Source organism: Strix uralensis, chromosome 1, assembly GCF_047716275.1.
Source record: "Strix uralensis isolate ZFMK-TIS-50842 chromosome 1, bStrUra1, whole genome shotgun sequence".
NCBI lineage: Eukaryota > Metazoa > Chordata > Aves > Strigiformes > Strigidae > Strix > Strix uralensis.
The window spans coordinates 128,123,235-128,138,760 of NC_133972.1; the positions used below are offsets into that span (position 1 = coordinate 128,123,235).

Consider the following 15,526-nt stretch of genomic DNA (forward strand, 5'->3'; position numbering starts at 1 on the left):
GAAAGGTAGATTCAGGACACTGAAATTTCTCCAGATGAACATCTGCATACAAGCATATTTCTACCAGCTGAAATGTTTATGCTGCGTTGGAGGCATTTTTATGACCTAAATGTTCTTTTACAATATAATTAATACTGTTTTATTAAAAATGTTCTTCTTCAAGTATATTTTGCATATACAGCAGTAACTCAAGTTTAGCAGGGTCCAACCGGTGTTAGAGGTAATGTGCATATCTGGGAGGAAAGACCAGGGTCAGTGAATCATATGTAGCAGCCTGTTTCTGCTGTGTCCTTTTGCAAACATCGCCAGCCATTATCTTTGCATTCAATATTTCAAGCATTAGCTTTCTGTTTTGCCTTAGTGCATGAGACTATTTGCTACATAATTATATTGTATTTCATTTTCTTCTGTACACTATTGTAATAATGATAATGCCTAATAAAATAATGTCAGATTTTAATTAGGTTAAAAGTAATTTGGTATATTAGGTTTTTTATTTGAGAAAATAAACTAGCCGATAGTGCATATCAAGCTGTCCATTTTTTTGTTGTTTGCATTTGCTTTCATTTCCTGTCATCCTTTACCTGTTGAAATAAGGGTGTTTTTTTTCCTTTAATTGTTTTAAGTTTTTACAGCCCTTCACAGCCTTATGTCTAATATTTTGATGTTGTAGTGAGGACATAGATGCCTGACTTACTATTTATTAAATGGATAGTTTTGCAAAAATTCCCACTCCTAATAAATAGCTGCACCTTATTAATCACTGAAATTAATTAACTGAATAATGTGAAAGGGTATGGTAATATTGTATGAGAGTAGTCCAGCAACAGGAGGCCTAAATTTGCTGTGAGGCAAAGACAGAATAAATTTACATCAAAGACAGTTTTGTAACGGAAAAGCTTATGCTAACGTTCTGTGGTGGGATACTTGAGGAATAACCAGGGATATATGAACTGACATGAAACGTAGTGTTCTTTGTAGTTCACTTTTATAAGAGTGTCCTGAATAGCATCTCAACATATATCCAAATAATGAAGAAGAGAAGGATGAAAGGGGGAAAGATTCTTGTGTTTCTTAGACCCTTCTACTTAATTCTTTAATTCCTTTTGCTTTCCAAGTGACCTCAGTACTCTGTAAACTTCCACATCACATGCGGAGGAGGTAGGCTCTCTGTGAGATACATCTCTGCACATGGCTAAAGCTTATTCTTGTATTGGGAGATATTCAGACTCCTCCTTGAAGTGCAATTTCCAAGTGCGTTCCCTTTTATATACATTGTTTGTAGGCTGTTCTTTCTGTTAGACATTTGTTAAGGACTAAATAGAAAAACCTTTGAGACCGCTTCAGCAGTCTGTTCCTCTTCAGCTAAGTACTTGGTCAGCACAATGGAATTCATGCATATGCTTTGAGTCCAGTGTTTGTGTAAAGGATTTGCAGAATAAGGACAGATTAAAGAAAGCTTTTGTTGAACTGGAGCCCATCTGAGTTTGCCTTTCCTATGTGTTCACCATTAGAAGACTCAGAAATGTTTGTATTGGCCTGTAATTTCTTGTCACTTAAATTTTTACAAATTTAGACATCTCATTGCTTGGATTTTTTCTGCTGTTTGTTCTGTTATCACATGGTACTGCCAGCCTACCTGTTCTGTTTCTGTTGCATATAATGACTGTGTTGCTTGTGTGGTTATTCATGGGTATGCAGGCAGACAGTTCTGGAACAAGAATGTACAGACAATGATTTTAATCATTCAGACTTTGGGATATTAGTATCTCAACTGAATATCTTGAGGACTGATCTATTATAGGTAAGGCTGCCAAGTGAAATCATTTTAACAATGCACATGGAACTTGATTTCCCACCACAAACTTAAGAGACTTAGACATGTGTCCTTCAGTGTGGTCTGGTACTTGAAAACAGAATTAAGAGAAAACAGTTGGCGTCTGCTTTAAAAGAATCTTCAGCTGAATGCAGCCATTGAAGTGATCAAGTTGTATCAGTTTTACACAAGTCATCAGGCCACTCACAGAAGGGATACGGCCAGGTAAAAAGAGAAAATCTCCCATTTCCTTATTCCCTAACAATAGCTAATTGCTAAAATGCCTTCTTCAGATATTAATTAGATCAGCCTGTAGGCTGCTCTTACTTGCATTAAGGATCTGATTTCTCTCTGCATGAGATTCATACAGACTCAGTAATCAAAGTTTTTTTTTGTCTCAGAAGGTATACTTAACCCAAACATGCTGATAAATTCGTTAATTCCCATCCTAGTGGCATTCTTCTGTCCTAGTGCCTGCTCTCACTGAACTTTAAGACAAATTAACAGCCACCACTATGAAAGAATATATGTGAACAATTTCATTAGTGCCTTCTCATTCTTTAATTAGTAATTTATTTTCTACCTTTCCCCCAATTAAATCTGGAGAGACTTGGATTTCCATGGGAATGTTTTTAAAGAGGTTTTTTTAGCTGTGTAGTTCAGATATAATTCAGACTACTTTTTCATTAATCTATTTGTTATAATATTTCAGAAAATTAAAAAGTGGAAAAAGGACAAAGGGGTCTATTTCAGACATAAAGGTGAAAAAAATTAAAATCTTCTTGATTCTCAGTTGAATAATGGAAAACTCTTCTTAGCTGAAGAGTTTTTTCAACTTCTCTAAATCAATGGCTATTCAACTAAGTGTTTGGATGCTGAAACTTTTGATCAGGTAAGGTGACAAAAGCCAACAGCCTGTCTATCAGCTAATTTGTTTTGACTACCCAACAATGCTTAATTTTAGTGAGATTTGCACAGTATATACATAAAGGAGCTCAATAATTTCAACTAGGAATGTATCTTCTCCTACAGCTACCATTTGGTTTATTTAGATGTTTTTATAATTCTAAGGAGATGAAAGTACCTGCTGTCCTACAGCAAATAATCATCAAATCCCTATTTACAAAACCTGACAACTTGTATTATTAAAATTGGCAGAAGCCAGGAAATCCTTCCCAACACAATTATATCACTGACAGCTTACTCAAATGAATTTGGGTTTAATTATGGCAGCACAAGAAGTACTGAAAGATCCCTTTGACTAAGTAGGAGTTTAATGATATATGAAATCCTGCAACCTCCTTTGCGTCACTACAGTGGCAAATAAAAAAACCTGAGAAGACCAGAGTACCAAAGTATCAGATTATCATTTACATGCTTTCTGTGATAAAGCCCTTATAACTTTTTATCCCTTGAGTTTTATTACGGTTTTCTTTATGAATTATTCTTTACCTAACCAATTGAAAGAAGCAGAATTGCAAATTTGAATGTTTAAGGGTGATCAATACTTTATTGATCATGTTTTTTAGAAAAATAGTGAAAAAAACAAACATAAATTGAAGGAAGAACTATACTTTGGGTGAAATCCAGGTCTCTGATGAGGGCATGGCAAAACTCCATGAACAGATTAACACATCAGACAAGCAGATTTGGCATTGTATACCATCAACTTCTGTGTCTGAGTTTTGGGGTTTTCTTCTTTTTCTGGAATGTGTTTTGAATGTAACAAAAAGAAATTACTGTTAGCGGAGGTTATTTCTACCTACCCCTCAGCTGAACTAAGGCTCTGAAATGTCGTGCATGAGTGTAAAGGAAATCAATATATGCTTTATTTGTTTTAAAATATTTAATAAAACTTAGATGAAATATAATTTTTAAATAACATTTGAATAGAACTTTGAAGAACTGTAGTTAAATCTGTACCAGTTAGCTAAAATCAATCCCTACTGTTTATCAGAACTGTTTATCAGAAATGATGGCAATGAAGCACTGGAGAAGAGTTCTTTGGAGCTGACCAAAATTATTTTTTGGATCATTCTATACTCTCAGAGGGTGGAAACACATTTGAAGCACTAAGAGTTAGCTTTCTTTCCATGTTTCATCCATACAATAGAGTAATTTCTTGTAGTGGCAGAACGGTTGACTCTAAAAGAGCATGGTTGGAAAAATATATCTAAGCAACTTTAGTAAGACATTTTTGTAACGTTTCACATATGTATTTTAAGTCTCAAGTACTGGTTTTCTTAACTGTCTTTCATGTCTGGAATAGTAAGATTCTCTAAGAGAAGTTCTTTGTGTCGCTGAGAAAAGCTGAAAATTATACTCTACAAGCACCCATAAAAAGCAGAAAAACAAATATTTTGGGATATATTTTGGCCTAGCTAATAACATTTTGAATTCCTAAACTTGGTAATGCCTAGTGCACATGGAAAATGACTGGTGGCTTCTTTGTTCCCTGAAGCCAGTCACAGAATCCTCTGTTAAAGTTCTGATTCTTTACAGTATTAAATATGAAATTAGTCTATTTTGACTCTCATGTTTTCTAACTTCAAATTGCCCTTTCTTTCTTTAGAAATGGACCTCTTCACAATTTGTTCTTTAGACTTCACAGATAAGATCTGCATAGCATTCAGACATCCTTGAAGACCGAGTGTTCCAAAAATGAGTTACAGTGGGTGCCTTATTAGGCATTTCTGATAGTTTTCTACTAAGGACACAAAAGGGGAAACTGATGAAAAATCTGTTGGAAAAGTCTTTCTTAAAAACAAGAGACACATTTTGCTACAGGAATAAATCAAGAGAGAATTTCAAAATTTTTGTAATATTAAAATTGCAAAATATGACGAAAATAAGAAGAGGCAGACTTGCTGAGGCTCATGTTGGAGATGAGCTTAGCAACAGCTTTTATTTTCCTCCTTCACTGTAAATGCTCATCTAGATAAAATACAAACAAGCACTGCAAGTGCAATGCAATTATACCTAGCCTCAGGAAAAAGCACTGAACAATTTTATTATAGTGCCAAAGATTAGTCCTAGAATGTAAAACTGTGAGAGACCTATTAGGGATCTGCTTCGTTAAAAGATGTGGAACAAGACCTTCATAAGGCACCAATAAATCCATTAAGGAGAAGAAGGCTCTGAAATGGCCTTTCATGATTCTCATTATTAACTTCAAGGATTGCTGAGGTTGGTGACTTTGCAAATATGGTTTTAGCTAGCACTCATTGTCCCTTTTAACTCTATATTCTCCAGTCCAAATTCACTTTGAAATAAGCATCCATAACTCTGCTCTAGTTAGCTGAGCAACATCCACCTACCAGGGCTGAATTTGGAGAAAATGGGAGAAGAGGAAAAATCTGTGGAAAATCTTCTCTCTCATGTTGCTATGAATCCTGCATGAACAGCACTCCAAACCTAGCTGTTGACTACAGCTTTTAAGTTCCTCATAAAGTCACTGTAAGCTAGACCCTAGCAGGCCCTCTCATTTTCATAAACCAAAATTTCTGATGCTGGTAAATCCTGAAGAGGAATAGCAGTTTATTATGTATGGAGAGCATTTTGATAAAACTGTCCTGAGCAATGGCAGACAAAAAGCCTATGCAGCTGAAAAATGTTACTGTTGTCTGCTCAAATATTGACCAGCTGCATAGAAAATAGCATCTGATTTGTCAACAGCATGAAAAATAGCCACTGAGAAACCAGCACATTTCTCTGCATCCTAATGCTTCCAATTCCCAGAGATACCAAAGCGAATATCTAACATTTGACATTTCATGGAAGAAAAAAAATAGCTGTTTATATCAGGAGTTGAAGATTTCCTCACTAGGGAAATACAGACTGCTCAGAATAAAGGATGCTTGAGCCTGGTTGATGTTTTCTACCGAACGACGGTACTCTTTCCAAAAGTGATCCTGAGATACTCACTGCTGGTTTTACCAGTCTTCTGGAGCAAACCTTCCAGCTGGAAGCTGCATCCCAGAACACTCCCAAGCTTTTCAGAGCTGCAGGAAGCATGACTGGACAAGTCTCAGGCAGGGGCAAGTGTTCCTCTTTTACCTCTGTGCCTGTTTCGGTGGAAAAACAAACTTTTATCCAGCCTGAAAGACCATCGGGAATGTCACCAGTCAGGACTTGGAGCCTCTTTTGTCGAACGCACAGCTGCATCACAGCCATCACATGGGACTTGATAAATTTTTCATGCCAGAATTAATCAATTTCAGCAGACAATTTTGCTCACTGGTGTGCTTCCCACCTCCCCGGGGCACTTCATCTATCACGGATGAATGAGATGGGGATTTGTGGAAGTGTTAATGGGATGGCTTTTCTCAGAGCCATCAAACTGTTTGTGCGCATGTGTGCCAGACTGGGAATTTTTGACAGTCTCCTGAGAAGTGTATGGAACTCCCCAGAGAGGAGCTCCTTCTCCGAGTATACAGGCAATTACTTCTTTCCATGATTTTTTTGAGCTAATGATTTAATTGTGGCATGCATTGCTGTTACCTTGCATAGAGATAGCTCAAGAAATTGAAATATACTAATTACAAGAAGGATGACATAAAACGGAGGTTAATAAAATACACTATTTACCCTATAAATACTAAAACAAGAACACTTAGGTGTGAGAGAGATTATTACAGTACTCATAAATCAAAGCAGCACAACAGGAAAGGAAAGGAGACATTTAGTTCTTACCTTACGTATATTATATGATATTCCCTCCCAGATTTTATAAACAGGTAAAGTATATTAAAATAATAGACCAACTATGCTTCTGATACATGATAAGCATGAAGATGAAATGGTAATCAAAAGAGTTTAAATCAAACTAAATTACTTCTTTATTTATTCTTTTCCTTCAAGCGCTACTAACGTCATAAAAGTTTTCAGCTTGAAACACTGGTAGAAATGAAACATTCACAGTATCTTTTTCAGAGGCTGCAAACTTTATGCTTGGAATGATTTCTGCTCTGGAATGTCTGTAATATATTGAAGCCTTAATACCTTGCTAATTGGTACCTTACTAATTAGCCCGTGACAAGAATTTTAATTAGATGCACAGTAGGTGTTCTCCCTACCTGCAGTCGAGAGGCTATTTCCTGGGGAGAAAAGTGAAGGGAAAAAGATAGTGGAAGGGATCAATAGAAGACAAATATAATCTAATCCCTACTACGGGAAGAGTGTACATCAATTAATATTTTTCAAAATTATGTCTCTGATAATTTATTCTGGTTTGTAAAGTACATTAAAGTTCACTTTGTGATTTACTCTTTTCCCGTGTAGAACAAATTGTACTGCTTTTTTCTGTGATTTCACATATGTTTTAAGCAAAATGAGAAATATTGGAACATGACTCTAGTCAATTGTGCTCATGGCCAGCCCCAGGGACTGAGCTGAACGCATCCCAGGCTCAAAGCGTGAGTCTCCGTAATCCGAGTTAAAGAGCTGAGCTGTGTACCTGTGAGCCAGGATCAAGGTGAACAAGGCTGAAAAGGGAGATGCCCAACACCCATGACCAATGACCTTAGTTGAGCCTGGTCTGTAGAACATTGCAGAGTTAAAAACACACATGAAAAGCTTGGAAGACATAGTTGAATGAATTCCTATCAATAGTGACTCAAAAGTAACAATACTCATGAGCATCATCTATTAATTTTTCTTCTACCAGGAAAAGATGCAAAGAAATTATAGAAGTTATCTATCTGAAAATACTGCCACTGCTAATGTTCTCATGAGCTTAATGGCATATATCCCATTGCAGAGGATTTTAGGATTGTCATTTGGTATGAAGGCTATTTTAAAATCTGCCAAATATCCAGTGCAGTGAGAGTCTTAAAAATATAAATATGAAGTTTCTTCCCTCTCCAAGGAAGCCTGAGTTGTGTGTGTATAAATATATTTATCAGGCCTGGTAATCCCCGTAAGCCCCAGCAGTGAAAAGGGTGATTCAGTTTCAGTAGATAATGGGGCATTCTGAAAAATGATGATCAGATCCAGGGAACATTTTAAATAAGGAGATATAAACATCAACAAAAGTAAGGGGAGGATGAATTGCACAAAAGGGAAAACCAGTTAATGATTTTTACCCCACTGAAAGGACACTTCAGGAATGGTCTCTCTGAAGGAAGTGGAGAACTGGCTGTACGATTTACATTATTTGAAAAATATCTTTTTTTACTTAATTTTGACTGGGAAAATTCTTCTGTATGGCGAATAAGGTCACAGGTGAGCCATGTTCCAGTGGATGCGCTGCAAATATTTGAAAGCAATAGCTGAGGAACATTTTTATCCAAGAGACAATATGAGGGAAGGGAGAATAAAGTTGCACCGCTTTTGTTTTTGATAAAGTTTGCAGCAGTCTCTGTGAGACCAGTCCTATGAGATCTGGTCATTTATCATGGCAAATTTGTCTCCTACTATGAGTTCGATTACAAACAGAAAGGAGTGGGGAATTTGAGCTGGAGTTAGTGGGATTTCATAATTTTTCATCATTTGTGGGCCAAAATTTAAGCCTGATCCAGGTACAAAAGATATTACTACTTGCTGTCTAATTAGGATGCAGGTTGGGTGTGAGTCTTCCCTGACACCTCTAAGCTAGTGAGAAACCAACTACCTCCAGATCAGAGGCGGTGTGGCCAGTTCTGTAAAGAACTATACTGAAAGTTCTTATCTCTGCAGAAAGGCAGGATATATTAGCTCAGACTTAATGCCATGCTACACACGTCTGAATCACTCCTGGCCAAATTAGAGCATAAGGGTGAACTTGAATATCCCTGCAAACAGGTTGCAGCCGTACCCTTTGTCCGCTTCCTAGTGGGACTGCTGCTCGCATCATAAAATGTCCACCATAGATAGCACTTTAGCAGAGCCTTTTTCAGTTCTCTGAGAACTGAATACACCATTTGGAAAAGGCAGTTAAAAGGTACCAGCCTTTCATTTGAACAGTGCATTTTTGAAGGAAAAAAACCACCACCAACAAAACACCTCTTATGTGATTGCCTTTCTTTCTCTGAGAAATAAAAGAAAACTGGTTTTCTATCCTGAGTCCTTTCGTGATGATAGACTTCAGCATCCAATACTTTTATCCTTCCTGTTACATACATACGTGGGTTTGTTATGGGATACAATATGGGAATATTTTGGATTGCAGGCCTCTCCAGAGCATCTCCTTTATATCACAGGTGGCCCAGTGTTGTTTTAAACAGTCTAGTTGAGATAAGGTTGTAGATTACAATGCAGGTCAGAAGCCCTAACCAGACTTGGCAGGGAGGAAAGGATATTGGTTTGCTAGAGTAATTACCCATAGGAAGTGGTGATGCTGAGATTGGTTTCATTTTTTAGTGCTGCTAAAGATGTTTATCTTTACTCTGAAGGCTTTAGTCTTTTATGGTTTGAATGCTGGCTGTGAAGGAAGCTGTCTCTTTTCTCTATGCTCTATCCAGCAGGAGCACTCTTCGAAATATTCTGAAGATTTTTATATCTGAAAAACTGAAGGAAAATATATTCCTTTTTCTGAGCTTTTTACTGGAACTCATTTAATCAGAGACATACTGTCTTGAATTTGAATGAATATTTGGAGTGTATTTGCTTGAATAAATAGAGGGTACTATGTTGTGGAGTAGAGATTTAGTTGCTGTTGTGTTATTTTTTTTGCCTTCTCCACCCAGAATCGGCTAGAAAGGCATTTTCTAAACTATAAAATAATATCCGAATCTTTTATGATTTCTTATCTCTTACATAATTTAAACTGAAGATTCCTTATTTAAGAAAACCTAAAATGAATTTCAGAGCTTCTGTTATGTAAGTCAGTTAGTTACATCAAGCAGAAAAACTGAACATTGCCTTTGGGAGCGAGAGAGAGAGAAAAAACAAATGCTTGAAAGCAGAATCTAGGGAATGGAGGACAGTCTGAAGACCAGTTTCTCCACAAACCATGCCACAGAGAGGCTGACAAAAGGCACTGGGTACATGTGGAGCACCAGTCAACCTCAAAGGTTCTCCGGGATTTATTACAGATGCTTATGTATGTATGTTCAGTCTGGGAATAATACTCAATATTTTCACATGATTTTGTCTTTCAGAATGATTGAAGATTGTGGGAAAAGAGGAAATACCATGGCAGAAAGAAGGCAGCTGTTTGCAGAAATGCGTAAGTACTTCCTAGAAATGTTTCACTGTGATAGACCAAGCCAGTTGCAATGCAGTGTCAGTAAAATTTATGCAAGATTTCCACATCAAGTAACTGATATCTCCATTTTACAAATGGTTTAATGTCATGAGACCAAAGCCACAGGAAAATGGGCTGATTCCACCAATTAGCAGGAGAGGAATTTTCTACATCAGATTTTGTGAATGTATTATTTTAATCAGTAGCTTCTTGAGACAAAAATGCTGCAATATGCAGGTAGCAATGAAGAGGGACAAAGGTCTCCAAAAGAAAACATCTTTTAGTGGGGGTATCTGTAGTGGGTTGACCCCAGCCAGCTGCTAAGCACCCACACAACCTATTGCTTAGTCCACAACCAAACCCCAACCAGTCATCCCCCAAGTGAGATGACAGAGAATATAGGAAGAGCAAAAGCAAGAAAACTTGTGGCTTAAGCTAAAGACAGTTGATTAAGTGACAGAAAGAGAGAAAAAAAATTACAACAATAACCAACAAGTGATGCAAAGGTGGTCACTCACCACCTCACAATAGCCAGTCTCTGAGCAATGTCCACCTTGGAAGACAAAACCCCCCAGGCACTTCTTTCCCTACCCCAGTTTTATTGCTGAGTATGACATTATATGGTATGGACTATTCTTTTGCCCATGTGTCCTGGCTGTATCCCCCTCCCAACCTCTTGCCCATCCCCAGCCAACTCTGGGAGACGACAGAGTAGGAAACAAAAAGGCCTGGATGCTGTGCAAGCACTGTTCAGCAATAGCTAAAACACTGGGGTGATCTCAACACTTCTTTAGCCACAAATCTAAAACACAGCACCGTGAAGGCTGCTATAAAGAAACTTCACTCCATCCCAGCTAGATGCAGTACGGGGATTCATATACTACATACCCCACTTCAGCACATTTTTTATAGTTTCCAGTGAAGGTTTGTGTTCCCTGCAGAATAGTGTGTCAGGGATGTACTATACTAACAATGTTCCTGCAGTTCTCTTGACAGTCATTTGTTATTTCTCTTACAAACAATCCACCATTTCTCAAGGAAATTCTATTATGTATGAAGTTTGAGACTGTCACCCTGTTACTAGATTTACCTACGTTCTGTCTGTTAATTACTATTATTTGTCCCCTGCAACATAGTAAAAAATGACAGAACATCCCCCCATCTACTGGGAGAGACTAAGATGAGCATTACTGGGACTTGAACAGCTGTGCACACTGTGTGCACACTGGCCAGATCTGCGCTGGTGAATTAAATGTACTTGGAACCGTTCTCCAAGGGTGAGCCCAGGGGTGACCGAATGTCCTACATCTGCACTCCTGAGCTCTCCAAATTAAGGGCTTCTCATTCAGGTGGCCTACTGAGAATGGTCTTGGCCCATTCCACTGTGTCCACTAGCTCTGTTGTGCCCAGTAATTATTTCAGTAACACACCTTGCTGTTGTAACTCAGATGGATATTTCTCTTGTCCCCTGTGTACAACGTATTGGACCAGTGGAGGGAGGGGTTGTTCTTTAGCCAGAAGGAAAAAAAAAAACCAAACAACCACAAAAAACCCCAAGAAAAAAGGATGATGCATTTGTCCATTATTGGAACATCCAATACTTTTAATTAGAATTATAGAAAGGACTTAAGCTTATATCAGCTAAAGTCAATAGCACAACTTCCATTAACTTCAGTTAGTTTGCAATATTCCTAAAATGGAAGATAATTGCTTAAGACTTTGCTGTGAGGATTTATGGTTTCTTCCCACAGTTTTTAAGGCTATTTTGCTGTTGGGTTATTTTGGAGGAGTTAAGGAGGTGTTAGGAAAATTTACAATCAGCAGTTGGAGGCGGAGGAGGGACTATTTTCCCATACTGTACACAAATAGTTATTGTCTACTATTTTTTGTTTCACGTTTTAGTCTTTTGACATATTTAGTTGAGTCTGGTTTATCTCACATGTGCTTCCTATTTCTATTTGCCTGCCTCCCTCCCTCCTTCTACTACACATGCACACAGAGAACTGGGTTCCAACTAGGTAAAAAGAGGGGAAAATATTAGTGAAAAACTAAGTATGTTTTAGGCAAAGAACTATCCGTATTCATAAAACACCAAATTTTGCATTTTGGGAGTCCCTTGGATTCCTGAGTGTGTAAAGGGTGTGCTTCACTGAAACAGAAGCTCAACCTGCCGTTGCATTCAGGTGCTCTCAGCTGTGTGCAAGCCCACACATCCATGCTTAACACAAACCAAGTCCTCCACATGGGCTATATACTGTGGGCAATGCGAACCTTCTTAACATTGTAACAGACCTTAAGTTTCTGGTAAAAAGTTAAACTCCACAACCTGCTGATGTTAGAGGAAGAAAATTCGTAATATAGAGGACTTTGCCAGTGGTTTATGTTCTTGCAGTCATATCTGCAAGTCTGTGATTAAAATCACAGAATCTCACAATACTTCTAGAAAGTGAGTCATGTTCCAGACTACACAAGACAGCAAAAAGAATTCCAAGTTTTCCTGCCTTTTTAAGTAGGAAATTTGTCCTGAACAAGGAATAGATGTATTTGTCTCTTACTTTAGATTTGGGCTACTATGTGATATTCCCTGTATTTAAAGAAGCTGTTTGACTTTTTTGTTCCCTTCCTTTCAGAAGAGGCATCTTTCTAGTTCCAAATTACAAACTTCTGTGAATTAGTATTATAATCAATATCATCTTCTGTAGAGTCCTGTGGTTAAAGCTTAAATTGTGTCTTACAACTCAGAATGCACCACTGGATGTCAAATCACTAGATTACACTTGGTCTTACCTGACGTTCTCAGGTATATTCAGACTGATGAAGAGACATCAAAATGTACATACATCACTATTGTGCTGCCAGCACATGCTATCCTGCAGGAAAGCAGCAGCCAAAGCTTGCAATGTGTCCCTTTATTGTTTTTGCAAACTGCCAGTAGTGTGATGAGCATATTCAAAGGAAACAGAGTGAAACACTGCCAGTGGCCAAAAAGAAGGAGAGGCCACTGGCAATCCTGTAGGCAAGTTACAAATTCACAGTCTCATTTGTCATGCTCAGTCCTGCACATCTTTCCACTTGTTTTTCAGGACTCTCCATGTAAGTGAAGTCACTTTTCCACAGAAGTTATTTGACAAATAGATCTCTGACTGCGGCAAAATGTGAATCATGATAAAATTAAATTGTCTGTTCCAGAGATCTATCGGCAAAAACACCTACTCCCAAAAGAATATCAAAATAATACCATCCACTGTGTGAGTAAATAGTAAAGAAAAAAAGCGACATTATTGCCTACAGATTTATTTATTTAGGATTAATATTGCAACCTAGGAAGCTCATTGAGCCAGTCTCACTTTGCTTTGAATCTTTACATCTTGTTAAAAGGCTGAATTTCTATAAAGTAGCACTGGAAGCTTTTATTAGGAGCTTTCACTAAAGTTAAGAGGGAAGAAGTTAAATTCATCTTACTCATTGGTCCTATTAAAAAAGGAAAAACTCTGTGTTACAAGTGTTAGCCTCCCTTTTACCAGTAAAGAAGTTTTCCAAAAGCTGTCAATGGGATACTAATGGATAAGAGAAAAACCTCTGTAATTTAACAATAAAGCATGTGATGAAAAAAATAAAAAAACTTCCCAGACCTGATGTTAAGTAGTTAAGAGTAGCTTCTCCCAGGAGCAGATGGTTTTAAGACAGCAAACTGGCAAAAGGGAGTAGCTGGAAGCCCTGGAAAGATGGTGTGAGAGAATCTGGTCAAGAAAAGAGCAGAATCTGGGGAGAGAGGAGAGTATCATTCTCATTTTCATCTCACAGGTCAGAGCACATTTGAAAAATTTGGGTCCAAAGGATGACATGTTGTTTAAGAAAGTGTGGGTGAACAATGCTGACATGGTCATATGTACAACAGTGCAGCTGAGCAGCCAATCTAGTAATGTCAAGATGAATCTTAAAGAAAGCATTCAGGATGCATGTGTAAAAGCAGAATAGGGCCATATTCCAGTCCACTTCTCTTACAGCCTGACTGTACCTTGTTTGAATGTGTTTCGTGTGGACTGTTCCTTAAGAAACTCTGTTTTTGTAACTTGGTAACTTGCTCAACTGAATAGAACAGGTTTTACTCCTGTTGCAGGGATAACCACAGTGAAAAAGCAAATACACAAAAATTTAAGTTAATGTGTTTCTGTGAAATGTGTGATAAATTTAATAAGCAGTCTTGGTTTCATAGGCCATATTGTAGCTGTGAGGCAACACCTCTTTATGTAAGACATACCAGCCAAGAAGGAGAGGGATTTAAACCATAATCTTCTCATCTTCTTTTTGAGGATTTTGGGAAGTGTTATGAGTGGTACACAGCAGCAGGAGGCCTAAAGACACTGTGCCAGGTTCTGCCCCCGTCCTGGTCCCTCTGTACCGCGCTTGTATGTGCAGTCAGTTTATACCCATCTCCTGGACAGCTGCTTTGGAAATGTTGCCAGATCTTTAAGTTGCAGCAGCCAGGGCCAAGCTATGTGTGAAGCAGAGACCTGACCCTTTTTGGTCTCCATTGCAGAGAACACACCTCCGTAAAGTGGAGAAAGGCCTCACACCCTTTGCATTATCTTTGCCCCCTTCTGCAGATTGGTATCAGTCTTTTTGTTATGGCATGGTATTTTTTCTAATTTGGTTTGCTGGCAATACTTTGTTCTGATCTGGCATGTCAGCCAAAGATATTTGTTACGAGTTTTTTTGTTACGTATTAAAATTAGATGGAGGTTTTCCCTGCTGTTGGAGCCTGGCCAGTGTGTCTTTTAGCCTGCAGCTTGACCAGATTGTTCTTCAAAGTGATAGACACAGTGGGCTGACTATTCCTTGCTTTCCTTTATAAAAGTCTTTTAACACTGTAGCTCCTGCCATTCCCCTTCTTTCTCCTCGCCCCTCTCTATTCTCCCTGCGAAGGAGAGAGCCTTGAAAATTATTAAACAGACTTAGCTCATGTGTCCTCTTTGTTCTCTGGCTTCCCTGCTAGCAAAGATACACACAGGTCATATTCCATACAAATGTGGCTGTTATTTTCTTCCACTAGGGGCTCAAGATCTGGATCGCATTCGTTTGTCCACCTACCGAACAGCATGCAAGCTTAGATTTGTTCAGAAGAAATGCAACTGTAAGTATGTCAGCTCTTCTTTCATACAGCGTTGTTACTAGCTTTCTACTGTACTCCCCAGTCTGTCTTTCATATCAGTCACAAACCAGGACTATTTGATCTGTCACTGCGAAGGACACTAGTCAGAGTGCCTGGGCAGATTTTAAATATTAACCTGTTTATATAAGGAGCTTGTCTCAAAACATGCCAGTGATTCAGTCATAGAAGGATGGGTTGTGATGCAGGCCACAGCTTTAATTAATAAGTATGTTAACTACATTCTCCAGTTTTCTTGTAAAATAACATTTGTGGGTTCCAGCAAGATCCTGCAAATCAAGTGATTTTATAGCAACTGCGTGAAAAGAAATGCTGTTTCCAGTCCTCATCTGTTTGGGGTGCAGCAAAGTAAGTGCAGTGTCAGGCAGCCCCCTTT

General features: G+C 38.2%; 1 protein-coding gene across 17 annotated transcripts in view; it reads left to right on the forward strand.

The window, feature by feature from the left end:
• DTNA (dystrobrevin alpha) overlaps positions 1-15,526 on the forward strand; it is a 197,066-nt gene that overhangs the window by 85,697 nt on the left and 95,843 nt on the right. For all 17 annotated transcript variants that reach the window (XM_074880572.1, XM_074880576.1, XM_074880451.1 and 14 more), the window contains 2 exons: positions 9,895-9,962; positions 15,034-15,114. In XM_074880572.1, coding sequence (XP_074736673.1) covers positions 9,895-9,962; positions 15,034-15,114 — 149 coding nt within the window. The remainder of the gene's footprint in view (positions 1-9,894; positions 9,963-15,033; positions 15,115-15,526) is intronic.